Source organism: Accipiter gentilis, chromosome 6, assembly GCF_929443795.1.
Source record: "Accipiter gentilis chromosome 6, bAccGen1.1, whole genome shotgun sequence".
Classification (NCBI taxonomy): domain Eukaryota; kingdom Metazoa; phylum Chordata; class Aves; order Accipitriformes; family Accipitridae; genus Astur; species Astur gentilis.
Genome location: NC_064885.1, coordinates 14,857,679 through 14,884,239, shown reverse-complemented (window position 1 = coordinate 14,884,239; position 26,561 = coordinate 14,857,679). Strand labels below are relative to the sequence as shown.

Genomic DNA, 26,561 nt, shown 5'->3' with positions numbered 1-26,561 from the left:
CAGCAGCTGGGAGATGCAGCATTACTCACACCATACACGTGTTCTCCCATCAGCATGGGAAAGCACAAGCTCACCTCCAAAAGGCCATTTACTAATGAGAAGTGAGGCCCAGATCCTGCCCACAACTGTTCATCCAAAGCACAAGAGTTAATAAGCTGTTTCTGCCCCTGGGGTGTTCTCACAGCACCTTGTAGGGGCATAAGGAACCAAGCTGAAGGGCCAGAGCCCATGAGATGACCTTAAAGACAGAGGGGATGTCAACTGGTATGTGTACAATTTCCCCACCATCTCACACAAGGAGGCTTTCAGAAGCCACGAACACACAGGCACTTCTAAGTGACCAGTGCAGGTATCCCCTAACAGGGTTTACACCACAGAAGTGCTTTTCAGTTTGTGTAGAGGACAGGGAAGGCACCAGCTGGCTGCATGTCCAGGTAAGCTGTTCATGGCAGTGTCACCCTGCTCCTTCCATCTAACATCTGAGCCCCCTCTGCTTAAGAGGTATGCACAAAGGAAGACCTGGAAAGAATCCTTACACCACTAGCCTCTCTGCAGGGCTTGTTTTGTTGGTGGGTTTTTTTCCCCCCAAAGAAAAATTCTGCTTTTGCAATCAGCAGAATGCAGGGTCAGCCTCAAAATTGCATCCCCCAAACAGAGATGAACTGAAGCTAAAGGGAAAGGATACTTGAAGCACTCAGCTACTGGGTCCTAGCGTTAATGAACAGCTAAAATCTTCCAAGCCCTCAGGGATCCAGGGAAGATTAAGTATCTCATGTAAGGACAAAACCCGACAGATTGCCTTTGTAATAGTTCTCTCTTTGGAGAATCTCCTCTGATTTTCTGACAGATTAAGCTAATCAGTTTGAAAGCAAAGACTGATGGAGCTGCTGACCTGCAACACAGATAAACCACCTTATCAGCTTTCCCAGGAGAGCAGATCTTCAGGTAAGGAGCAGCACTGTGAAGGAGGCTGACCATACCCACAGTGACAGAGGGGATGTCCCCAAAATCACCACCTTTCCCCACAGCTGAGGAGAGGAGATAGACCTCATCACCAGTCAGGAATCACCTTACATTATGGTAACTATGCCATTACAGAAAGTATCCAACATGGTTATTTATACAAGCATTTGAATGCATGGCTTCCAAACCAGCTATGGGCAATCTTTCCTCTGCAATGGTAAATGAAAGACTTGAAATCCTACTCCAGTTCTGGAGTATAACCTGAAGGACAAAAAACAAAAGGAAGGGGGAAACACCATGTTTAAAACTGATCTAGCTTGGTCTGACTGTAACGGAGTAAGAATTCACACAAGCTATTCATTAGGCAGACCTGTGGAGGCAGTACCTGCAGCAGAGGGGCAATAAGGCAGTAACATGTTCCACCAACACCACTAAACCTGGCGGGACACATGTCGGTAGCCCAGCCCATCAGTGCTAGCACATTTTATTCCACTTTCACAGCAGTACACTGCAATACTGTGTGGAGACAGCCGTATTAGCCTTAAACAGATTCTAGTACTGGACAGCCTGTGTTCACCAAGCTGCACACACAGGTTTTGTTTGTCCTACTTCAAAGTCTAGTGACTTACCCCAAAGAAATCTCCTACTTTGTATTACTGGGATTGTGCTTGCTCATCTGGCTGCTGAATGACATCCTGATTGCCCCTTCGGGATTTTGTGACAATCGCTTAGAGGGTTTTGTGCTCTAATACTCATCCTGGCTAGAATCTCATGGATTGTAAGCGTGCTAAAAACCACACTGATACATCAAACTTTTTTCAATTAAAAAAAGTCATTCTATTTCATTACCAGGTAGAGTTTCATTCCAGTAAGGCTCTTTATATAAGTTACATTTATTTTAATAAAAAGAAATAAATACTTCTCTTTTCACATTAGATAACTCCCTGGAGACAGTAAAAATAACAAAAACAAACAACAAACAACAAACCAACCCCAGCTACAGGGGCTTCACTATGGATTTGTTACAAATCAAAAGATGGTAAATGCTTTCTTTGTATGGTCATCACAAATCCAGTTTTAGGAATCAAGTAGATCATATATGTTCCAGAAACAGAAGAAAACTCTCCTTGAGGAAACAGTAGCTAAGCACATTTGTCCTTCGGAAGATAAGTTCAGCAAACACAACTGTTACCACAACCACAAATGAGAGTCAGGTTTGTCCATAACGTGTCCATGTGTGCTGCGAGGTATGAGCATCCACCTCAGTGACAGAGGTTCACAGCATTTGTTCTTAACCATTCCCTTGGATAGGTCACAGCAATCTTTCTGGCTTGCACTTTAAGGTGCATTAGCTAATTTCAAAGAGAGTTACTGTCTCCAAAATTGGGGAGAAAAAAACCAACAACTTAACCGCTACTTCAGAGCCTAAAGAGGAAAATTTGTGTGCCTGCTGCCTTTTCAAATAAGATACTAGAAAAGTAACTAAAATAAGAGTTAAGTCACACTAAGGTGATCACAGTGTTACTCCAATAGTGCATGTCTCAAAGCAGCTGCTGATGGATTATTTCCCACACCATCTTCTTGCGGAAGTAAGGCATGTGATTCTGAAAAGAAAAGAAAAATCCATTAAATACAAAGTCATGGCAGAAAGAGGCAGAAAATATGCATAAACACCCAGTTAATTCTTTAATATGAAGTTCCTTTTAAAAACCATTAACACTTGCCATTTGGGTACAACATAGATTTCACCCACACGGGTCCTAAGAGGGTGACACGACAACCCAACAAAACCAGATTTACTTGACTACACAACAGCTTAAAAGCACTCTAAGAAAAGACCACCGCGTTGGAAAATAACCAGTGTCTTAACCGGTCAAAGGGTGAAACCCATTTCTCCAAAAGATACAAAGGCCAGATACCACAAACCCACTGGCTGCAATAAGGAATCTCACTGATTCACCTAGGAAGCAGATACCAGATGTGAGGATGGAGAATATAGCTCTGCTCTGCTGAGGCCACTTTGAAGTTCCAACCCCAGCAACCATGCACCAAACACAGAGAGAGGTATGAAACATCAGCCTCTGTTCCAGACACAAGTAAAGGCTGCTGCGTAAATTCCCTGGCACTTTTATCTGTGCAAAAAAATCTGGAGCTGCTCATAACCTTCACTCACCTGTGTAAAGGTTATCGGCTTGTCTCTGGAGATGTAATCCGCATATTTGCACATAAAAACGCCGCAGTCACTTCCATTCAATTGCTGAGGGATTTCCTAATGAACACAAAGAAGATGGAGAATTTTCCTCTATCTTACAAACAATTTGGAAGTAGCCCACACTATCCATACCAACTATACGCTAACCAGACACTCATCAACCTACTTGCCTAATCCATTTACCACTCCTGCACACAAGGAATACACCCAGTTAACTGCACATCATCCCTCCCCTCTGCTTCCTTTACTTGGATGTTACAATCCAAATTCTTGGCAGGCTGATATGGGATAGCAGCCTTCCTCCCTGCAAGGTGTCTTGAGGTTTGCACAGTGTCATGTTTCTTAAATGGAGTCCTTAGATAGTCCTTTTTACTATGAACTTGTTGAGAAATATCAGCTCAACCTTTTGCGTTGTCACATGCCAGGATTTGTGCTCCAAACAAGAATAATTATCCCAAATCCAAACCTGATTTTTGAAGCCTACATTTTCTGACAACAGCTAAACAGATTCTTAAATTTGCTTGCGAAATGGGGGCAAAGCCAGATTCACCTTAATGTGGCAGACTAATTAAAAAAAAGAAAATTATTCAGCCAGCAAGGAGAGGCACTGCTTAAAGATTTCATCCCAGCATGGTTTCCTGGTCCACCTGCAGCCTGAGGTGGTACTGTAAAAACACGAGATGCTTATGGCCGTTCTCTAAAGGCTTGGACTTAATAGAAAGTGTTAAGACCTTCGTGACAAGGAGTTATAGTTCATATTTCAAATCCAAGTAGGGCTCACATACATGTGACTCCACGCTGTGAAGAGTCCACTCCGAAAAAGTCAGGTCCAGATTTCTTTTTTCACAGCTTTCTTCTTGCAGGTATTGGCTGTTTAAAACAAAACAAAATCACTCATCATCTCTGTAATTTAGGCCAACCAAAAAAAAAGCTGCTGAAGGATTACATGAAGAAGAATGGCAGGACAATAAAACGTCAGAGGATCCTCAGAGAAGCTGCTTTAAGGCATTTGGAGGAAAAATCCAAATCTTAAGTTTACAAACACAGTGAGCTAGTGGTCAGGAATGAGACCAACTGGTCAGGAACGAGACCAACAATTCCAACAGAGACTTCCACAAAAGCACAAGCTCATTGCTTAGTAGAGGCATCTGCTGTTAACTGTTCAGGAGAGCACTGGACTAAAATAACACTTGGTTTGTCTCTGTGGGGCTGCTCTCCTGCTCTTGGTCTACAAAGCTGTTGGATTAAGGGGTTTTACTACTTCTGCATCAGTGGCAAAGACATCTAAGGATGCTGGCTTGTGCAACATGAAAAACTGTATCCATTACATTTGAGATGTATGACAGGCCAGCTGATACATCTGGAAAAGCTTGCTACAAGTCATCTGTCTCAAATGAGAATGTCAGAAATACAAATAACACATAGTGAGGACATGAGGGCAGGCTGCTGGAGTAAGCTGGAGGGAAATATGGTGGCTTTGTTTAAAACACTGAACAGAATAGAAGAGATACAAACTGAGAAGGAGCATGTTATGTAGCTCACTACAGTAGAAAGGATGGACATTGCACATTGTGGGGGGGAAAAGGTCTCAATACAAGAAAAGGATAAAAGAGCTAAGCAATAAAGAGTAAAACTATGTGTAGCTGATCACAAATAGAAGTGTATATACCCTAGGACACCAACATTACTAAGTTGCAATCTGGAAGTTCTTAAAGAAGGAGAAGTTAAAAAGCTCTTGGAAGACTGTAATCCTTTCACAGTCAGGTTGGTATTTTGAAACACTTCCCTGAAATTCTTCGCTTTCATCAGTAGCCCAGTTTTACTGATTACTAACAAAGTCAGCACATGTATGCCACGAGGCTATCACGTATTTGACAGTGATGCTTTGTCTGTGCATAGTGGGAAGGTGGCAGAATCCAGGCAGCCAAGACCCTGGGTGGAGAGGACGATGTGAGACTAGATAAGTAGCCAATGTCACACAGCTCACAGCAAGCAAATCAAAGATTTCTGTTTCATATTTACCAGAAACACGAAAACTTGCAGTTACATTACAGGGACAAAATCCAAAAATCTTATAATTCACAACATAAAAGCATTGACTGAGCAGTTACTTACAACAAAGTTTCACAAATCTTGTTGCCTTTTTGTCCCATTGAGTCAAAGTATTTGATGGTCTTCTTTCTGATATCTATAACCTGTTATTAAAAGGTGACTGTTAGACAAAGCACAACCTTGTGCTGTACATACAGCAAAACCTAAATGACTTTTCTTGCTAGTTTTTTCTCCCCATCCAATTGTAAATAAAAAGCCAGTTTGACTCACCACTAGTGCCCAGTGCACTCTCAGGTGAACGGGGACTAAGATGAGGTCCAGCTTGAAAAGATCCACAGCTCTGGTCCATCTTCTTACTGCTTTGTAGCCCCCAGAAATTAGTTTGGGATAAAAGAAAGTACTAAAAGCATGGACTGCTGGATATCCTTCCTTCTTATTTCTTTCCACTAGAAGATTCATGTAGAAATTAATGACCTGTCCCATAAAGAGTAAACTTGAGATGTAAAATAAGACACTAGCTTACCAAAAGAAAAATACAGCAATGTGTCTTTGCTGGCCACCCTTAAGTACGCAGCTGAGAGAACTCCAGTCTCAGCTGTCAGCTTTTGTTCTGAGAGTTTTGCACTTGGTTTCTTCCGCAGTTTGATAAAAACACCTGCCACCCACTCCAATAACCTAGTCTAATTCCTGGAAGCTGCATAATACAAGTAGCAAAGGAACTTCCAGAAACACTAGACCCTTAAGTACCTAAAATAAGAACTGTACAGATATTTCTAGGCTCTGCAGTGGGGATCATCAAATAACTTTGAAAAGACTTCTGTACACAGTGAAGGGGTATTTTTAAATAAATACTGAATTAGAATACCACTGTGCTGCAGCTAGTTTTACCTCATCATTTAGCCAGCGAAGGTTCTTTAGTGTGTGGATGTCCTCACGAGTGACCTTTAGTTTGAAGGCACTGCTCATGATGTCATGTGGCTCACCTTTGCCAAATGCGGCAATGACCTCTCTCTCCATAGCCTGAAATGAACAATTAAATGGGGAAGGACTTGTGAAACAGAGTATTGAGCATGCTAACCTGTGGGCAGCTTTCAACTGAAACAAGGCCTGTAAACTAAGCTCAGGTGACAGAGCAACTGGCTTTGCCATTTTTTTTGCTAAGTTAGCAATAGCACCTTCTTGTTGGCTGGTTTGTTTCAGCATCCTAACTTTGAACTTTAGAGCCCAGGTTTGCTTCAATTTGTTTTCACAAAGGAAGCCAGTATAAAACACGTGGACTAGCAAACACACTAAAGCAACTGAAAAATGAATGGAAGTACAGCAAACACCTTTCCCACATGATGCTACAGCCCTCGCAATACCAAGGTTTAAGCCAACCATAGTAGGCATTCTCCATACCATGGCAACTAACTCAGGAGCCTGAAAGAAACTGAAGGCAGGGGACTTCAAAGGGAACTGAAGTAACAGCGAAGGGGGAAACTGAGGCAGCTACACTGGAGTTAGGCAATCAGGAGTCCAGGTTGTGCATGCAGCTGGTGGTAATATGGATGTTTCCATCTAAGCCTGCTTAAGGAATGCAAATAAGCCACTAGGTCTGTTAGTATAAAATACTCTGAGCTGCAATAGCATTTCATTCTTGGTTGAATATGGGCTAGCAAAATAAGAAAAACACCTGGTTTTCCTTTACTGAGCATCACTCTGCAGACTTTGTAAACTCCGGATTTACTAGCCCTTTCCAAGTCAATCCTCAATGGGCAAAAAAGGAGGTGCTCAACTAGATCAGCACGACTGCAACTCTGAAGAATAAAAGCAGCCAAAATTCATACAAGTAGAGGAACTTGAACTCCCACTCCCTGTTGAATAGCATAACTAAGTTAACTCCTGTGACCACTGTTACATGCAGTGCAACCATGCCCAGTGTGCATACATGACTCTGCAAGATCCAGAGGACGTACAGAAGATGCTCAGGTTCCCCACAAGCAATGCAACATCGTGGATCAGCAAAAGCTTATTTTTCAGATTCTATCACTGTGGTAGGACAGGTTGAGAGGCAGAGCCAATACAACTGTATGAATCAGGTTAGCACTGCTCTGGGACACTGTTGTTAAACCTGGAATAATTTTTGTCCTAGTCGCAGAAGCCCCACAAACCCTTAGGTTAGCACAACTAAAGGAGTGTGTGCAACACAATAAATCCTTAAAATCAGCTTTATTGCTGACCCTTGCACTGTAAAGTCACAGCTGCAGACACTCGGTAACAAATTAAATGCAAGTTCTTAAGATTTCAAACAGCCTTAAGGACCACCTATAATAAATGGAGTTCCCTGCAGCTGTTTCACAGCCTTCTGTTTTGTCTAACAGACTGTCAGCTATGGTACCTCTGTGAGCGGAGAAAGGTGTTCTACTGTTTTTTCCAAGCTTGGGATTTTCTTTTCTTCCACATCAAGGGCAGATGATTTTCTAGGCAGAACAGGTGCCAGATGTAATTGCCGTAACACATTTTCTGAGGTTTCAGCTCCATGTTGTCTCTGTTGGACAAAAGGACATTAAGCTAACAAGCAAGCACAGGTTTGTTTGCTAGGGGATAGTGCAGAAAATCTTGCTCATGTATACAACTGGAAGGGGTTTGTACACACATCCAACCAGCAAACTCCAATTTTGCTGTTACTTTTTATTGATGACTGCATTCCAACTGTCCACCCATCTAGTGCTGCACTCAAAATTAAACAGAGGCAAGAGAGGCAGAAAGTTAGTTTGGCTTGGACCAGCATTAAGAACCCCAGCAAAGCCTCCACACACAGGCGTCAAGTTGACATTGAGATTAATATTTCTGATTTCCATGATTAAAATTTTTTTTATCTCAATCCTGACCAGAGATGAAAGTCAAAGAGATGTACTACCCATCTCACAAAACAAGACAAGACTAAAGACACTGCAGTCCAGCTTTGCAGGTCAACTAAGTCTGTGTGCTAGATTTTGAAGCTATACCCAACACATTAAAGGGGAAGAATAAAAATAGTATAGTGTAGTGTGCTCATAATAGTTCAGAAGCAAAATTGATGGCAGTGGGAAACCCTTTGTGACAGCACTACACAAATAATGCTCCTGCTTTCCCTGGGAAAAACAAGCGGGACAAAAACATTACTTACTCAACAATATACGTAAGTGAAGAGTGCAAAAATTTCTCATAACAAACAGCTGTATTTTCCTAAAAAGTGAAATAATGAACAACAGAAGCTTACCCCTGCAATGGCTTGTTTCACTGGTCTTCCCTGTTCATGAGAGTTTTCCCCTGGTGTGTAGTACCTGCACAGAAAGGGAGAAAAAGAGAGAGAAGTGAGCTGTATATCCGTACTGTCCCCTGTAATTCTCAAGAATTCACCTTCTGGATAAGAAAAGCTTTTTCAAGGCTGATTCTGACTAGAGCCTCAGTTGCACACATGAACATGTGACAACGTTGTCTCAGCTTCCAGCACCATTCTTTTGTAGCAGCAAGACTGGGATAGAATGAAGCGCTGGGAGCTTTGCAAACTTTCTTCCATCTACATGTGCGAGACTCCTTTCGTTTCTCTTTATCAGTCTCATTATTTGGAAAACAGGGAAGCAACCAGCACTTCCTCTATCAAGTGCTTTGTGAGCTACTAGTGATAATATACTGCACGCTAGGTGTTATACTGCAAGGTAGAACATGAACGTCTGCAACTATACTTGCATCCAAATATAGTTAGCTTACGGAAACTAAGACCAGCACATTGAATTAAAAATGGGACAGCTACAGGATGTTTACTTGCCTTCTATAGGCTAGTCAAGAGAGTGACTATCCCCATTTGGAGAGGATTATCATTAAAACCACGCAGACTCTGAAGAGCAAACAAATACACAGACATTAAAGTTGTCCATATATATGTCCCTTCTTCAAAAACAAGAATTTGCATTGTCACCAAAGATCCCCTTTTTCAGGAGGCAGACCTACAACAGAATTCTATGGTATCCTACACTCATTGTGCTTTAAAGACTTTCAGTCCAGCATAAGAGTAGGTATCACAGGCCTTGTCAAATTACTTCAGTTAGTAGCTAAATCTGCAAAAAAAGGCAAGAAAACGTTTGTTCCTTTTACTTGAACCCATCATACTCCATTAGTTATTTTATTTCCTTCTCTCCCCTCTAGATTAGGAGAACCAGTGACAATTTAAGTCCAGGAACAATGCTGCACAGTTAAATATAGCACTAGTGTTTAAAGCAGGGAGAAGAATAGGGACAGAATTAGCTAAAAAACAGGACTGCCACAACTGAATCTCCCTCTGCTCCTATCTACACTTTCTCCTCTCTCATTTAAGGGCAGGCCACTGCAGAAAGACGCATACGTGAAACTGCCATACGAAATCTCTCCCTGTAGCTGCACTTATTGCAACCAAAACCCCATTTCCCATTTGAACTTATAGTGCTGCCAGCTCAGACAGCCAATACAAATGAGTCCACTGGCCTCTCAAACAGGCACACAACCCAACTGCATGCTTCCCTTTTGGTCTCATATTCAAACCCAAGGCATCCTGTAAGTCACAAAAACTGCCTCAGTCCCACCAGGCTTTACAAGCTCTCTCAACCTTATGCTTAGGATCCTAGTTTCAAATTGAAAGAAATGAAATGTCAGCTCATTAATGCTTTGGCAGAAAGAGACTCACAAGCAAAAATGGATTCTGCAAATCCAAGGACAACTTGGTACAGCCACCACTCTCATCCTCACTGGCTTTCTTCCCACAGCAAAGGACCCAGAAAACACCACACCAGCCCAACCCTGTTTGTCACACAGCATGGCTCTAGCATGGGAGCTGTATTTGAGATGCAACTGGCTTGAGAGCAATTCCAGACCCACAAGCTAGCTACTCCTCTTCCACAGCACTGAGACGATAAATATGATCTGTATTCTGGACACTACTGGAGGCTGGAAGACACATGCACACAGAGCCAAAAGAAACAAGAACAATGATTAAAAAGAGACTCTACCTGATCATATCACTTCTCTGAGGCCACTGTGGGCTGCGAACATCTGCACATTTGATATCTGCACAGAAAAGCAGTAATATGAAAACAAGAAGTCAACTTTCAATTACTATCAGATGTATATAGCTCTCGGTTTCTCGGTGATAAATTAAAAAAAACTTTTAATGATGACTGTATGGTTAGGCAGTTTGAACTCTGGCAAACAGTTTGACTATCATGTGCAAGCATATGAGAGCTGAAGCAGGGCATTTATTAGATTTTAAATCCTACATTGCACACTTGACTCAATGTGTGATTCTTGCAAACCAGATGCTTCTCCAGGCTCAGAAGAATAGCTTGTCATTTTCGACAACAAACCAAGTTTTCCCCAAATTCTAACACTTGCGCAGAAATAATTTCAAAACTCATATGATACCATAATAAAATCAAATATGTAAAAGGAAGTATTGATGAAAAATTATTTAAGTCATGAACTGGGGGAACAAAAAAGACTGGGACAATATTAAACGTATACCCATGAACACATGGTATTATAACACACTGCTGGTACAAAAGAAAATAGCTTCTCAGCAAACCAGTTTAGCCCACTCTGCAGAAGACAAGTAAGGTCACCTTCAGTAGTTACATATCTTCAACTTGCTAAAGATGATCTACAAAAGAACCTAACGATATCAACAGTGGTACTGTGCAGTTAGCTTACTTGGTTTTGAAGCTCTGCTATCATAGAAATAGTCATGTATAGCATTAAAAAGGGATTTAAGAGTAACACATAACTGCAACTCGGAGTTAAGTAACTGGCACCTAAGGGTGCGCAGTAATGTATCACCCCCATCCCAGTACCAACAGCCAGATACTAGGACGTTCTCCTGTACAGTGGAGTTACTTCTGCAGCTACAAACATCACTGGTACAGTAATGTCTCTCAAGTACAATTTTTCACTTCAACAAAAGTCTTAAACAAAGCCATTTTAGCCAATAACTAATTATGGTTTGAGGGGGGCTGGGGGGTGGTAGTGTTCCTCCCTCTTATTTTTCCCCTTTCTTTCCAGAGACAGCTCATTTCGTTCTAACAGCTAACTTCATTCTAACAGCTGACATGAGCTATACTAGCATAAACATGCTGGCTGATTTAGATTTCCTTATAGACAGACACAGATTAATGATATGTTAGCACTGACAAATCTTTTTAGCATAATCTATACCTTCAAGACTTAAGCAAATGCCCTATTTTGATTTGAAGTCTACCTACAAAGTGGAACAGATATGAATCATGGAAATACTCACTGGTCCTTAGTGTCATATATGGATAGACATCTCCTCCATAGTTTTGTTCTTCCAGGTGACTCACAGTCATCACTGGTTCCTTGGAGTAGGCTTGAACACTTTGGTGCAGCAAAAAACACCAGAGAAGCATCACAGTTTTTATATGTATGGTATTTGTTAACAGTGTGTACCAATTTACTAGAAATGATACAGTTTATTTGTACACAACTGTCTACATTAGAGTTAGAAGTCATAGTTAAAGCAATAGAAATATGTAAGGTAAAATTGGGCCATTTAATCCCTTAATAGAAACATCCTGTCTCCTCCACTGGTTTCATGACAAAACACAAAGGTCATTTCCATGAGGAGGCAGTTTATATTCAGAAGCTTGGCTACTTTCAACTTGGACATAATGAAGATACAGGAGTCAAATTTTCTGTCTCCATAATTTCAGAAGAGACTAATCAACCATGAAATATGATTCCTTTACCTTTTCACCAGCAAATCAGTGGCTTCTTTGGTTTTAGTTTTAAAAAAAACAAAACCAAAACAAAAAAACATTCTTTGCACATCCAAGAACTATCTGGATTAACCTGAGGAGGCCACTTTGTTTTATGGGACAAGACAGCACTCATTACAACCACCCCTGACCAATTCTTTTCCATCTATTTATTAAAGATTATGCTGACACTGAGAATACAATGTCCACAACATACATACATCTGCGACGTTTTACTTCAGACCTGGTCTACTCTGATCTCAGGGACTACAAGCTCATAAGCAGTTTGGAGTGCATTAGACACATTCTACAGGAACACTCTCTGGTTTAGCTTCATCTAAAACGAATCTGTTTCACATGTTCCAGGTCTGCTCTGAGATAAGAGCCAAACCACAATAATCAATGACTGAGATATTAGCTGCTGAAAGCAGAGTCTTGACCCACCCTAAAATGCTATTGCCAGTCCACCTAAAATTACATGAGACACTGTTTTCCATATAATTTTCATGCACCAGAATGTTTAAACATGATATGCTGTTCTGAAGTCGTGTCCACATGTCTTCTAGCTATGAACCACTGGGCAGAGTTTGGGATCTTTCAAAGCCTTGGTAACAACCCATGTTTCACAGCATTTAAAGGAAACTGCAAGAAAGCATGGCATTTTCTACCATCTTACTGTGTATAAAGGCATGCTGGAAGTTCAGCACCACCTTGGCATCAGAATTTGGCCCCTTCTGCACAGCTCTGAAGTGTAATTATTCCACTAAGATGATAGCGTCTATTACTTTTCTGGTTTTTTACTTGTGTTGTTAACTTCATGCAATCTCTTGACACTGTTATAAGATATCAAATATACTCACCACTGGTAATATATGAATCAGAATTACACACAATTTCCCCTTTGCATGTTGCTTTAGGAACTGGAATTCTACATACGACTGGGATTTTGTCAACTTAGTGTACCACAAAGAGAGATTAGATTTGTGCAAGGAGGACTGGGGGAGGTGGAAAGGAACAGAGAAAATTCTGGCACTCCCTGTGTTTACCTAAAGTTTCACATTCTCAGATAAAACAGGATTCCTGACCAAGGAAAAGCTCATCAGCTGCAAACAAGAGGAAGATAAATTCTTTTTAATGGTGCTACAGAATAACCAGTGCTGTGTATTTTTATACTAGAAGTTATACTGCCAGCACTAGAACTAGACACTACCTTTCTTAACACAGAGACAAGAAAGGAGTATCAGAAAGAGAAACACATCCATATCAACAAAGGAATCTTCGTCTTTAGAATATACATTCAGAGAATATTTATGCTTCATTGCAGGGAGCTGAAGGGGGCTGTTGGTCTTTTAAAAATTAGTTTGACACAACCCCCGGGACACTGTCCAGAACTCTGAGGGTAGGAAAGATTAATTCCCCTCCACTTCCATGTACAACAGCTACAAAGTTACCACCAAAAACTTAACGGTTATTTTTCCTATAATTACCTGACAAAGCTTGTCAGCTGTGGATTAGGGCAGTTTCTAGGATATTTTTCCTTTACCAGTTGCAAGAGCTGTTTGTATTTCTCCTTTTCTCCTCGCTGAACATCCTAACAGAATGGAGGGAAAAAACAAACAGATTAGAAGCACTGCATATGAAGCAAATGTTTGTAATCTGGATATAGTGCAGACTGTGCAGGCTGTTCCCAAAATACTGGCATATTATTCCAGCTTACTTTAGCAGGAACTCCCACACCTTCATTTTGTGTTAGCCCTGCTCTAGGAACTTGTGTCCCACTATAAACCTCAAACTTCCTTCTGCAATTATTTCCTGAAATGGGGGCCTCTTCTCTTCAGCTGTGGTGAGCACCTCTTGCATAATAATTCAGGCTAATACACATTCCTGTCAATATACATAATGATTGGGTGCTATCAGTCCCCAGGGTATCTTAATCATATTCCACAGCTTGCCATGGCCTGCTTCTCCAGTAGTTCGGTGCAAGTCCTTCTCCCATGTAAGCTAGATTTACCAGGAGTTTTCCAATAGTTGCTTCAGATATTGGAAGGAAAGGGCAGGGAAAGACTTCTCAGACAGTCCTGTAAGGAAGGGTTATCAGCAACTGAGTGGGGTTTTTGCCTACATTATCCTTTTAAAGTTCCTACCTAAAGATCACAGTTGAGCTAGGTGAAGGACCAAACAGTGAAACAACTCTGCAACAAATATACACTTAGTGACAAGGCAATACAGCTCCACTTACAAGTGAAACTGGCTGGAGGGTCCTCCCCCAGTACAACATTTCCATGAAAATGGTTTAAAATTCCATCTTTTGGCAGCAAAGCACTGCTCTGTTCCAAGACCTGATGCATTTGTAAAGGCAAATAAAATGCTATACACTGATTTTCTAGAAGCATTCCTTCAACTTCATTAACTACACCCACTGTGCTGTTACAAACTGCCATTCAGCATTTACATACAGTTTTGTTATAACTGCTAAGTTGTTTCATTTCAGAAGACACTCTTCTCACCCAGCATACCTCTTCAGCAGTACAGAAAAGCCTCCCCATTTTGCTGACTTCCAAAGTCGTGGGTTCTGGCACAGTGCGTTCCCTAATGGGTGGCCTCAGTGTTAAGATGCCATCTGGAGCAGGTTTGATGTGGTGTTTGCCATTCCTGCTTGTGCTAAAAACATCAACAGCAAGAGAAATAGTATCAAGAGAACATTCAAATATTCACCTGCTGACTCAAGCTCCACCAACAACTGTTTTGTAAAGTATGTATGATGATGGAGACAGACACAAAACATTTACGACTTTCAGGTGAAGACCTGCTGTCTTTACCTGGCTAATGGGAAAGTACAGAGAAATAAAAGTGAAGATCAGAACAACTGCCTTGAATATACACTGTTGTTTGATCTGCACATCACAACTGCACTCAGAGGCACATGTTATATCCACAGCAGTCCAAGCCCTGAGTCAATACAGAAGACTAAAGAACCATGCAGGTGTGTTATTCATGCCATCCAACCACCAGCTCTTCTAAAAGTTAGTGCACTGACACCAAAGTGTAGCTTCTGCTTTTCTCAAAGTATCATGGCAGAGACCTCTGGAGATCATCTGGTCCAAACCCCTGTTCAAGCAGGGTCAAGCAGGTTGCCCAGGACTGTGTCTGGTCAGGTTTTCAAATATCTCCAAGGACAGAGACTCCACAACCTCTCTAGGTGACCTGTGCCAGTATCTGACCACCCTCAGAGTAAAAAAAAAAAAAAAAAAAAAAAAAAAAAAGCATTTGCTGATGTTCAGATGGAATTTTCTGGTTTTCAATTTGTGCCCATTGCCTCTTGCCCTGCCAGTGGGCAGCACTGAGAAGAGTCTGGCTCCCTCCTCTTCATTCCCTCCCTTCAGATGTTTATACACATTGAAGAGATCCCCCTGAGCCTTCTCTTCTCCAGGCTGAACAGTCCCAGCCCTCTCAGCCTCTCTTTGTATGAAAGATGCTTCACTCCCTTAATCATCTTAATGGCTCTTCGCTGGACTCACTCCAGTAAGTCCCCATCTTCCCTGTGTGGGGAGCCCAGCACTGGATGCAGCACTCCAAAGGTGACCTCAGTAGAAAGGAAGGATGACCTCCTCCCTCGACCAGCTGACAACACTATTCCTAACGCAGTCCAGGATGCTCTTGGCCTTTGCCACAAGGATGTATCACTGGTTCATGGTCAGCTTGTTGTCCATCAGGACCTCATTCTCAGCAGAGCTGCTTTCCAGCTGGTCAGCCCCCAGCACATACAGCTGAATGGAGTTGTTCCTCCCCACATGCAGGGCTTTGCATATCTGCTTGTTGAACTTCATGAGCTCTCTGCCCAGCTCTCCAGTCTGTCCAGGTCCCTCTGCATGGCAGCACCCCCATCAGGGGCATCAGCCGCTCCTCCCAGTTTTATATCACCTGTGAAGTTGCTGAAGGTGCACTCTGTCCCATCGTCCAGGTCATTAATGAAGATGTTAAACAGTGTTGGCCCCAGTACTGGTCCCTGGGGTACACCACTAGTGACTGGCCTCCAACTGGACTTTGTAACTTTGTCACCACAGTACCTCCAAGCTGTGGTAGAGACAAGACTACCAATCTAATTTTGACACTGGAAGACAAATAGTAGCATCAAATCACATCATGACCCACTCACTCCTCCTTCCAGCTATTTCTGACTCTGAGGTAAGGGTACAAACAGTGCCCCAGCATCCCTTAAACAATAATTCAAAACAAATGCAATGTAAAGGCTAGTCCTTTTATCAAATCAGGAAGTATTTTATGCCAAACATCGTGGAGGTTTTTTTTGAGAGAAGGTTGTTGGGTTTTTTTGGTTTTGCTTTTTTAAAATAACAATAATTTTTTTCCTGCCAAATTAACTATTTAGGATCTTTTCACAAGCATTCCTGGTCTCAGCCTCTTCTCAAGTTCAACACTGCCTCCTACCACAGACTTTTAATCTTTATCTAATCTCCTGTGTCTATGAAGTATCTGAATTTAAAGCAGCCTGGAGGAGTTCCAGAACACCTTCAAAAAATATTGCTATGTGGACACAAATACAAATGTTAGGCAACATAGAGGAAGTTCAAGCATGAAAGTGAAAGACAGCAAACGGTTCAGAGAAGTAGTCAAAGAAAACAGAAGGATTTTTACCTCAGACATGGAACTGTTTTATGAGAAAGGGACAGTGTTTCCTTATTCAAGCAAGTATTGGTTCCACAAGGCATTTGATCTACGAGAGAAGAGCATAAGCCATCAGTAACTATAAAAGGAAACTGAAGAGTTTTATGAATTTACAGAAAAGAGCTTCACCAAAGACAAAATATTGTCATTTTTTCCTCTTACATCATAATATTATTTGTGTTATGCTACTTTAGGATATTTTCAGATTTTTATGTTGGCAACTACAGAAAGTTGTGTGCACAAGGTACTGCCAGCCTAAACCTGAAATAGAAAAGGGTTATCAGCATCTATTACCTAAAATTAGCATTTAAAACAATTTACTTTGGGCAAGCTAACAATGGACATATCAGAACTGACTGACCGCATCCAAGGCAGCTCTTGTACCGAGATGACAAGATAAACACCTGGCCCCAATCCAGAAGCAATGCCAGGATGCAGGGAAGAAACAGAGTTCACACTCAAGTATTCCTAGATACTACCTAGATATTGTGCCTGCAATAATCTGTACATAAGCCTAGGGGCAGAGTTGCACAGTACACAAGGTAGGGTGAAAAAGAAATGAGTTATTAACTTGATGTCAGCCTTACCAATTTGTAGCATTTCTGCTTCTAGCGCAGAACCTGTTGGTCTTTTAGCTGAAGGGTCAGAAGAAGTTGACTGAGTCTTAAATAAAAAGAAAAAAAAAAGCACTGTGAGTATAACCTGAGTGTGAATCCAAGCAAACAAACTTCCTGAAATGTAGTCAGCTCTGTTATGACTTGGGGACCATGATTTGCTGGTTCAGACTGCAGCAGAATGCAAATCTTTGCAGGATCTCTGACAAGTACACTTTAATTTTTTAATACAGGCTCTCATAAGTGCAGTGATTGAAACAATACAAGCTTATCACTGAGTTCTCCTCAGTCAGCTCCTAAAGTGCAATAGGCTAGCCCTTGAAAAATATATTTTGTACAAATAAGAGTTAATGACTCTCTCAGGAACAAATAATATAGCACGACAGTTTCTTATTCCTCTTATTCTATGGGGCAATCAGAAAAATAACACTATACCTTTAAACTAAACTATACCTTTAAACTCCAAACTAGGGAGTCAAGCAGTTCATGACTCATTTTTAGAGCTAAAGTCTTCCAGGAATCCCTCCTGGACTGGTGGATAACAAACCTAGCAGAAGAGGTTTATTCAGACAAACTATGCCGTTCTTCTTGTACTGTAATGTGTTTTGATTCCTTAATTACAAGCCTGAGAAAGAGTAACAGTTTGCAAACACACTAAAACTATAAACTTGACTAATTGTAAAGTATCTGGAAGACAACAAACATTTAGCCCCTTCTTCAGCTGCAAGTGCTAGAGCAGAATACGCAAAGTCAAGTAAGGCAAACCCAGCACAGAACTGCCTGATATAAATGGAAAAGAACCACCTACTGCTGTACAGGCTCAAAGCAGGCCCAACTTCAAGATGCATTAGGGAGAGCCACTTCCTCTTTCATCTTGCACAGATTCTACCTACTTTCAAAATCCTTGCTAACCTCTTCTGCAGACTCTGTAATTGGAGCGGCATGGCTGACTGAAGCCTTCTGGCATTTACTTTTTTCCTTGGTTGGCACCTTCAAAGCAGCAGAAACTTCTTCAACTTTCTCCTTACGCCCAGAGATGGCGTAACCTAAAAAAGAAAGACAGGCCATATAAGAACATGATTTAAAAGGGGATTAGGATTTCTCTTTGCATTAAAGCCCATCTCCTTAATCCGACCTAAAGCAGTGTAACTCATTTCAAGTGACACACCCTTCTGCCAACAGCAGTTGGTGGTGATTTTTGTATTAATTGGCTCACTGAGTAGTCCTTCAGAGCTAGAGCTCAAAGACTAACCCATGGGTCTGCCAGCCAGATCTGCAAAAACATCCTGCTTTTGGGAACATTCCCTGTTTCTGGAGAAGCAGCACAGAGTACAATTTACCCTCCTCATACCTTCTGCATATGCATGTACACTTGCAGTTTATTATGTGTCACTCTTGTCTAGTTGAGAGAAGCTGTTCACCGAGGTGTAGAAACCAAAGCTACCCAAGCCTGCTCTTTTCAGTATTAAAGCAGCAGACATGCAGCCCCTCAGACATTATTTCCAAACATCAAGCCAGGGCTCTCTAATAAGGGGCTGTGTTAGAGATAAAATCATATTAGACAACACCATTTGTTCGAAGAAAAGAAAATGACATTTTAGCAGACAAGGGCATAGATGGTACCAGGTTTTTAGAAGCTGATTTGGCCTACTTACTAAGACGTGGGAATTGTTCCTACCAAGAGTTGGTGATGTTACTAAGAGGAGGAGGGGATCAAGACATCAATTTGAGGTATTTTTCAGTTGGTTTATGCTCTTAAACCTGAAAAGCACACTAACAGTTCAGCAGCCCCTACCATTAAGGGACAGCCAAGCAGTAACTAGGAAGCTCTACATTTCCCCACAGAACTTGTGCTAGGACAGCCCAAAGAGCACATTTCTCCCTCCTTATCAGTAAAGGGGAAATGTCCATCTCAAATCACGACCAGTGCACCCAGAGGCATCAACAATGGCTGCAGGTAGCTGCATAATTTTAACCTTAAACACTTTCTGGAGGGGGTAATCAGAGACACCCTCACCAAAGAGAGCACTTCTCTACCCCTGCTGTTCTCTCCTATGCCTAGCCTCTGCTGCATCTCCATCCTTCCTCTATCTTTTCAAAATGCACATGCCAAAATTTTCAGATTCAGACTAAACCAACTCTTCTGTTTTCAATCCAGCTTCCCCTCCCCAGAAACCCACTAGCTCACAGAAATACCATTTTTCTCTGCCTGCCATCATAAAGTTAGCTTCCTTCACATCTCAGATTCTAAGTGATTTCTCCTAAGACATACAGGTATTTTGAACTGACAGAGGTACTTTGCGAATACAGATAGGAGGGAGCACACAGCTTTGATTTAAAGTACTCTTTCTGCTGACTTGCATGGGCTCAGCACCAGAGAGACCTGCGATATTTCCCGCTGGCAGTAAAAGTATTGTGCCCTGCCACAGTCAACACAGATAACATCACACAGAGGGCAAGGCCTTTTGATACACCCTCAGGCCACTGGCTACACAGATGGCCACAAGGAAAGAACAGCTTGAGAAGCCAGTTTCAGTAACAACGCTGAAGTACAAAAGCCAGTTTCCTAAGGTACATGAAACCTAAAAAAATCAGGCATATTAAATAGTTCTGTAACAGGCAATACCTTTTTTTTTCTTTTGTGGTTGAGCCTGGTCAGGATCTTCCACAGGTGGACGAACGCTGAGGAAAGAACACACACAGAACAGTGTTTTGCAACCACAGGTAAGCTTCTAACAGACTGACTTCCCTTCACAGGGCCCAAACTTGGTTGGTTTTCATATCCTGAAGGTCTTCCCCTTCCATGCACCCCTGGGATGATCTCAGACACCACCACCCCCGCCCTCCCCCCCCCCCCCCCCCCCCCAACTGCCACTGCTGAACATGTCTCATCCACACTCCCCACCTCGCCTGGTCAACGGACCACTCACAGAAAGCTAATTATCCCACTAAAGCATATTGGGCCTCTTTTTCTCATTCTGTTAATGCTTCCTAATGTTTTATGTTTGTTCCTATCACCAAAAAATTACTTAAGTTAATAAGTAGTCTTCCTCTTTCCTCAAGGAAAGAAGCATACCAGAGATTACTAAACCATTTAAGTTTGTAAGTCACTACACTGAATTGCAAAGAAAAGTCTAAGTAGGACAGGAAATAAAAGGTGGGAAAGCAACTCATGCATACACCCACTTAAATAACTTACTGCTAAATCAGTGCTTGTGAACTAGTTCTTGAAATAATTCTTAGCTGCGCCCTTTCTTACAAAGCACAAGTCCATTACATCAGTAAGCATATTATATCAGTTGATACAATGATAAAGTCTAGCAAATTTTTTTACTTTGGCAACAGAGCGCAAAGGTTGTTCCTCATTGTTTTGTTGTTTGTTTGTTTTTTCCTATTTGCCCCCCAAAATGCCATGACAGACAGCAAGGATTCTTTGAAGAATTCTTTGGTCTTTCCTACACAAAATAATTTGTTTTAAAATGTTATGCCCCCAAACCCTGTTGGTATCATTGCTTCTGGACTATCTTCTGTCTGTATCAGGTGCACAAAAAGTAGCTGATATCCTTAACTGCACTGCTCACACAATATAAAGAATATTTCCTATTACTATGCTATTAAAGTCAGGCAAAAACTACTGTGGGGCAGCTGTTAAATGCAAATCTATTCCTATAAAAATGCATTCTGACTCCGCATATTTGGTATTTCAGAAGGCAAAACTGAAGATGACAAAATATTTGTATCCTCCTGCTCAACTTTTAGCAAGAGCGAACTAATTCTGAGCTGTTCTTCAGTGAAAACTTCCCAGCATCAGTCTTCTGCAGGGATAAAGCACAATTCAACCTTCTCAAGGCTATGTTCCGAGATAAGTTTACATACCTGACTGAGGCTACAATAACTGTTTTGGAACAGAAGTGCCTCTTTCTCCAGCTTTAGGAGCCTGTGAGAGTGTTGTTTTGTCCTTTTTTACTTTACCAGCCACTTGGAGGTTAAGAATTAGTTTGATCACAAGAAAAGATGAATTCTCTCTTGGCAATTCAGAAATAAATTTTGGGAAATCTTTGACGTTCTGAAGCAGGCATGGCCAGGGAGCATGGATGGGCAAAAGGCAAGGAAAAATTAATCTGTGCTCAGCTACCTCTGTCTCCAATGGGAATACAACCACCCTGGCAGAAGGTTAAACTGTGTCAATGCAATTGGGGTTTTGCCAAGGGCCTGGGAGAAACAGGGAAGCGCACAGGGTGTTGAGTGATATTTGAAACACGCTGAAAAAATGGGCCAGAAAATAAAAGCAATTTGAGACCGGTCTTCATGTAAAGATGCATTCATGTCCTTCTCCACGCTCTAGAGGAGACAGCACCTATTTATGCCCAGCATTATATTTGCCTCCTTAGCAACTACAGGAAAACAAGTAAGGCATTAGGAAAACTCAGTAACTCTGCATACACCCATATACGCTCAGGCTCTGTTCTTTTCAAAAATTCCTCCCCCACCAGTGCTGAGGACAGTTCATTGAGATTTATAATTTAAATTTGTAAAAAATTCAAGTTTTCACAGGTTAACCCCCCCCCTCCAAATCACACACTGCACTTCAGCAGTGCTGTACAAGAGCAGCTAATGCTTATCTACTTTCCCCAACAGTTTCAATCCCCATGCCCAGAATTCTTCATCTTTCTACCATGGGAAAACCTCAAGTGGCAGAAAAAACAACTACCCCGTAGTTCAGATTTCCTTGAAAAGACTCACACAGGGGAGCTGGGAACATCTTTCCCATTTTACAGCATGTCTCAGGGAACACTGTTTGAAAACTTATTTTCAGCAGGACAGCTTCTAATGCAGTTTCACTTGTATTTCTTCCTAATTGCTTTGCCTGTCATTTCCAGATATCTCTTAGCAAAACTGGGTCTCCTGGTCAGACCATGACATGACACCCTGCAACATCTACAAAGGCACATTCTTCAGTTCAGGATTGTGCTCTGCACAGCAGCAGTGAACAACTGCTCGTGCAACAACTGGCTCCTTCCAGAAGACGCTCACTTTTCCCACTCACTCTGGAACATGAGATGCTAAGCAGAGCCTCCTGGACCAACAGTTTCTCCCAGAGGGAGCAACCATGCTGCCCAAAACATGGCACGTAATCTACACATCCCCTCTCTTCAGAGGGACAGAAGCGACAGGCACGCAGATGGCTTGGCCATCCGTCACTGGGAGCTCTGGGGCACCAGCAATTGTTAACGCCTGGGAAGGCATCCCTTTTTCTTCCACTCCACATACCTACCACATCCCCACAGCATGACTTTCCTCCATCCAATATACCCCTGTATGCATACATATACTGTTCTCTGCTCCGTCAACACACGTGCTCCAAGCCTCCGCCCCTTTTCTTCTTTTCAACCCCCCCACTGTGCAGATGGAAAGTGAACGAAGGGGTGGGTTTGCCAACGGACTGACTTATCGGGAACACCTGGAACCCACAATCGGCTCAGCATCACACGGGAACAACTGGGACCGTGGGCAGTGGGTGACCCAACAGCAGCGTGAGCCACGGCCAGCCACGGCGGCCAACACCCGGGCCAGAAGGAGGGGCACAGCCTGCTCTGCTTCGCCCGCTCCCGTGCCAGGGCGGGAGAAGGGCTGTGGACGGCATGGGTCTCACGGGAGCCCACCACGCCCTGGAGGGGGGCCGGGTCCGGGCGGGCAGCCGGGGGCAGCCGGAGCGAGGGGAACCCCAGGGCAAGACACCACACCGCACCCCAGCTCACGCTGCAACGGAGCGACTAACGCCGCTCCCGCCCTCGCCTCCGACCCCTCGGGCCGAGGCCGGCCGACCGAGGCGGCGGGCTCCCGCTCCCGGCAAGCTAGCCCCGGGGGCGGGGTGGGGGGGTCCCGCAGGGCCCCACCGCGGAAGGCCGCGGGGGCTGGCGACGGGGCGAGGCCCCCGGGCGGCCGTGAGGCGGCGGGGCGGCTCGCTGACCTGGGGGGCGGCCTCTTGCGCGGCGACGGGGCCGGGGGCGGCGCGGGGCGGCGGGCGGCGGCGAGGAGGGCGCCGAGGGCCCCCAGCAGCCATTGGTACATAGGCCCCGGCCGGTCGCCGGCGGCGGAAGTGCGCCCGACCCGGGCGACGCGCGGAGGCAGGGCCACCCTCTCATTGGGCTTCGGCGGCGGCGGCCCGGGGACACCCCGCCCCGAAAAGAGGGGGAGGCGGGGCGATGTGGCCGCGCATGGGCAGTGCCACCTTTCCGCTGCGCGAGCGGGGAGCGTTAACGGTCCGCCCTGCCCGCCTCCTCCCCGCCGGCCTGCCGCAGCTTTCGGTGCCCTCCTGCGTCTGGGCAAGGGGCCTTCCCCCTTCAGAAAGCCCTGGGCGGGGATCTGGGCGCCGAGGGCCCGGCCTGGACTCGGGGAAGCTGCCTGGGTCCTCCCCGGGAGCGGCCGGTCTTTCTCTCTCTCTCCCCCCCCTCAGGGAGAAGCCTCTCTCTCGCCCCACGCAGGCCAGAGGAAGCCTTTCCGCGTCCCGAGGGACAAAGGCAGGTGAAACCGACCGGAGGCGCGCGCCCCCGCCCGCCCCCGTCCTGCTTTGCTCTCTCCAGGGCTGTGGAGGAAACGCAAATCGCGGGCTTACCGAGCCCGGCCCTGCTTAAGCGACAGACGCTTTGAGCCTTTCCCGGCCGCGGGAGCTCCCGCCGGAGCGGCCGCCTGGGCCATGGCTGAAGCGCGACTGAAGGGTAAGCGGGTGGGCCCAGCGTTCTACCATTGTGATTCGAACCCTGAGGCAGGAGGGCCCAACCGCCCGCGTCGAGAAGCCCACCCAGTGGCTCCGCTTTAACCGTCTGCCCTGGAGCCGGCGAGCAAACCTTCCTGTTGAGCTGTTTCCCGGTGGGTTTGGCTGGTTGTTAGGGCCGGCTATTAAGAGGGCTTTTTAAATACGGTGCTTCCCAATCAGCTGTTACCTCTGGGGTGGAAATCAGCAGGGGAAGCTGCAGGTGTTGCTGCAGCCACGTCCCGGAGGGACTTTTCCACATGAGTGAAAACGATTGTTTTAAGTTGAAGGTTGCCTCTCTTCAACTTAAGGGGGAAGCTGCGGGACAAATCGGGCAGATTAAAGCGCTCGGGGCAGGAATGGCACTTTGGGGCAGCCTTTGTCGTGGGAGGTCCCGCTAGCTTTTCACACCTGCGGGGAGTCTACGTTATGGTGGTGTCCGGTTTAATTAAAACGACCTTCCTCGTTACTTTAGGAACTTAATTACCGCTCCACTCACGCTTCAGGGCTTTGGCCAAGGAAGATGCCTGAGCCTTGGACACAGAAGTGTGATGTGGCAGCTGGGCACGGGCAGGCTGCAGGCCGGGCTGGGTGGGTGGTGGAAGCAGTCCGGCAGAGGGCATGGCAGCCCCACACAGGGCCTGCCCTGGGCCTGCGGCTCGGAGGTGCTGTTTCAGTCGGCTTTTCCACTTGTTTCTTCTCCCCGGGCCGCATGTTTTAGCTGAATCCTGCATCCGGGAGCTGGAGGGGGTATTTGTTTGAATTCCCACGTAAGGAAAGGTGTGAGGTTTTCATCGGTTTAGCTCTGCGAAGCCAAGGCTCATCTGCAATGCTCCTGCTGTTTCTGTCCACAGCTAAAACTGCGGAGAGGAAATCAGAGCGCTGATTTCCTCTCCACTCGACAATATCCTACAAACTAGGAAAGGAGGAAGGATGGCCTTTCAGGAAAGGGGTCTTCCCTGCCCGTGAGGCAGATGTGGCACACATAGGGCTTGTACAGCTGCCCTGCACCGCTCGCTCCCCTGTCAGCAGGCCCTGTGCCAGGAGCAGGGACGGTGCTGAGGCTTTTCTCCTGCCCTGGGATCCCCACCCTGAGCACAGGTGTGGACCCAGCCCTGGGGCTGCAGGATTCCTCTGACAGGCACGTCCCCCCAGCTGCAGTTTCCTCCACCGTGTGGTATAACCCACCGCAGGAGAAGTCTTATGGTTCAGAATAAAATAGATGAAATCTCGGGAATTGTGTTTGTTTTTTTAAACAAGCTCCTCTGTGCCTCCTGATAACACCACTTCCTTAGCCTCACCAGGATGGTGCAAGGACAGTGATTTTAATGCTGTTAAATGATTTTAAGATGTCTGTATGAATGGCTTTGTGCATGCTGGAAAAGTACCTGACTGTGAACGCAGGGTCGGTGCGACTGACTGTGGTGCTCATCCGATGTCCTGTGCTGCCTGAAGGATTTGTCCCAGATATAGGAGGACAGTGAACGTGGAGTTACATCATCTGATTCTTTTTGGCATGGTGTTTGGTATGAAGACTGTTACGATCTCTAAAACATCCATAACCAAATACACAAAGAAGTTAGAATTTCATTAAAATAATGCCACCAGACTGAGCAATCTTTCTTCTTGTAGCTTTTTTTCTCTCTCTCTCTCATGTATATGGCAAAATTGTCAGTTTTTTCCTACAGGCAAATATAACAATAGCTAGATGTGCAAGAGGCTGTATGTTGTAACTCCTGGCGTGTCTTTACAGTGCAGCTTTACATCGGTTACAGTTCTCAATCCCTGTAATTTATGCAGCTGATGGTTAACTTCATGACTTAATTCTTTACTATGCCTTTGAGCTTCTTGCTCAGTACATTAATGTGTAATGACTCAAAATTATGACATTTGGTGCATGTAAATCCAGAATCCTGTTACTGGCCACTTAAATACACATGGATTACTTGTGTCCCATTTCCGACCCAATAGTGAAAGCAGATAATTTTAGAATCTGCGCTCATTAATTGTGCATTACCCAAAGTCTCTACCTTTAGAGCAGCTTCAGTGTGAAATCAATGTAGTTCATGTACCTGGATGCTAAAGCAGTGTGTTTCAGATTAGGGGGATAACAAAGTAATTCCATGGAATAATTAATTTGGGGGCTAGAGTAATTATTGGTAATTTTAGGTACATACCACACTTTAGGTATATACTTAATCTGTCATTTAAATCTCTTTATTTTACATGTGTTCAGGATGATGTCCAGGTAGCATAGCGCTACACCAAAGAACTGTTTGCCAAAAAGATGTTTCCCCATTCCGTGGCCCCCCTCTCCCCCCGATCTAACACCAAGCAGGGCCAGGTTAACTCAGTGGCCACCATCCACATTGTCACGCAGTTCTGGGCACCGTGCCCCACAGAAGCTGCTGCTGCCCCATGCTTTCACTTATTGCCTCCAAACAGGGGCTTGGTGTGTGGGTTTGGAGCTCAGCACTCCAAAACCAGCACTGCAAGTCTCAGCAGTGCACTTTTGCTGATGC

The 26,561-nt window shown here is 44.2% G+C and overlaps 1 protein-coding gene across 1 annotated transcript; it reads right to left on the bottom strand.

The window, feature by feature from the left end:
• Nucleotides 1–1,840: 1,840 nt before the first annotated feature.
• SENP2 (SUMO specific peptidase 2) lies at nt 1,841–23,379 on the bottom strand. The gene is made up of 17 exons (XM_049803205.1): nt 23,257–23,379; nt 19,912–19,967; nt 18,198–18,331; nt 17,259–17,334; nt 16,642–16,720; nt 14,505–14,649; nt 13,476–13,579; nt 11,511–11,608; nt 10,231–10,288; nt 8,469–8,532; nt 7,605–7,754; nt 6,116–6,247; nt 5,498–5,701; nt 5,291–5,370; nt 3,961–4,045; nt 3,137–3,232; nt 1,841–2,567 (listed from the first exon to the last, which is right to left on the bottom strand). Exons 1-17 carry the CDS (start codon nt 23,355–23,357, stop codon nt 2,505–2,507), a joined length of 1,725 nt encoding a protein of 574 aa, XP_049659162.1. The 5' UTR covers nt 23,358–23,379; the 3' UTR covers nt 1,841–2,504.
• Between the last annotated feature and the right edge of the window lie 3,182 nt (nt 23,380–26,561).

What these genes read in the sequence shown, in the direction of transcription:
- SENP2 (XM_049803205.1), bottom strand. Translation starts at nt 23,357, where the DNA reads ATGTACCAATGGCTGCTGGGGGCCCTCGGCGCCCTCCTCGCCGCCGCC. An exon ending in ACCTTTCTCCGCTCACAGAG is followed by an intron (nt 6,248 to 7,604) that starts GTACCATAGCTG and finishes TGTTCATTTCAG; the next exon opens with GCTATGGAGAGAGAGGTCAT. An exon ending in GAGTGCACTGGGCACTAGTG is followed by an intron (nt 5,371 to 5,497) that starts GTGAGTCAAACT and finishes TTTTAATAACAG; the next exon opens with GTTATAGATATCAGAAAGAA.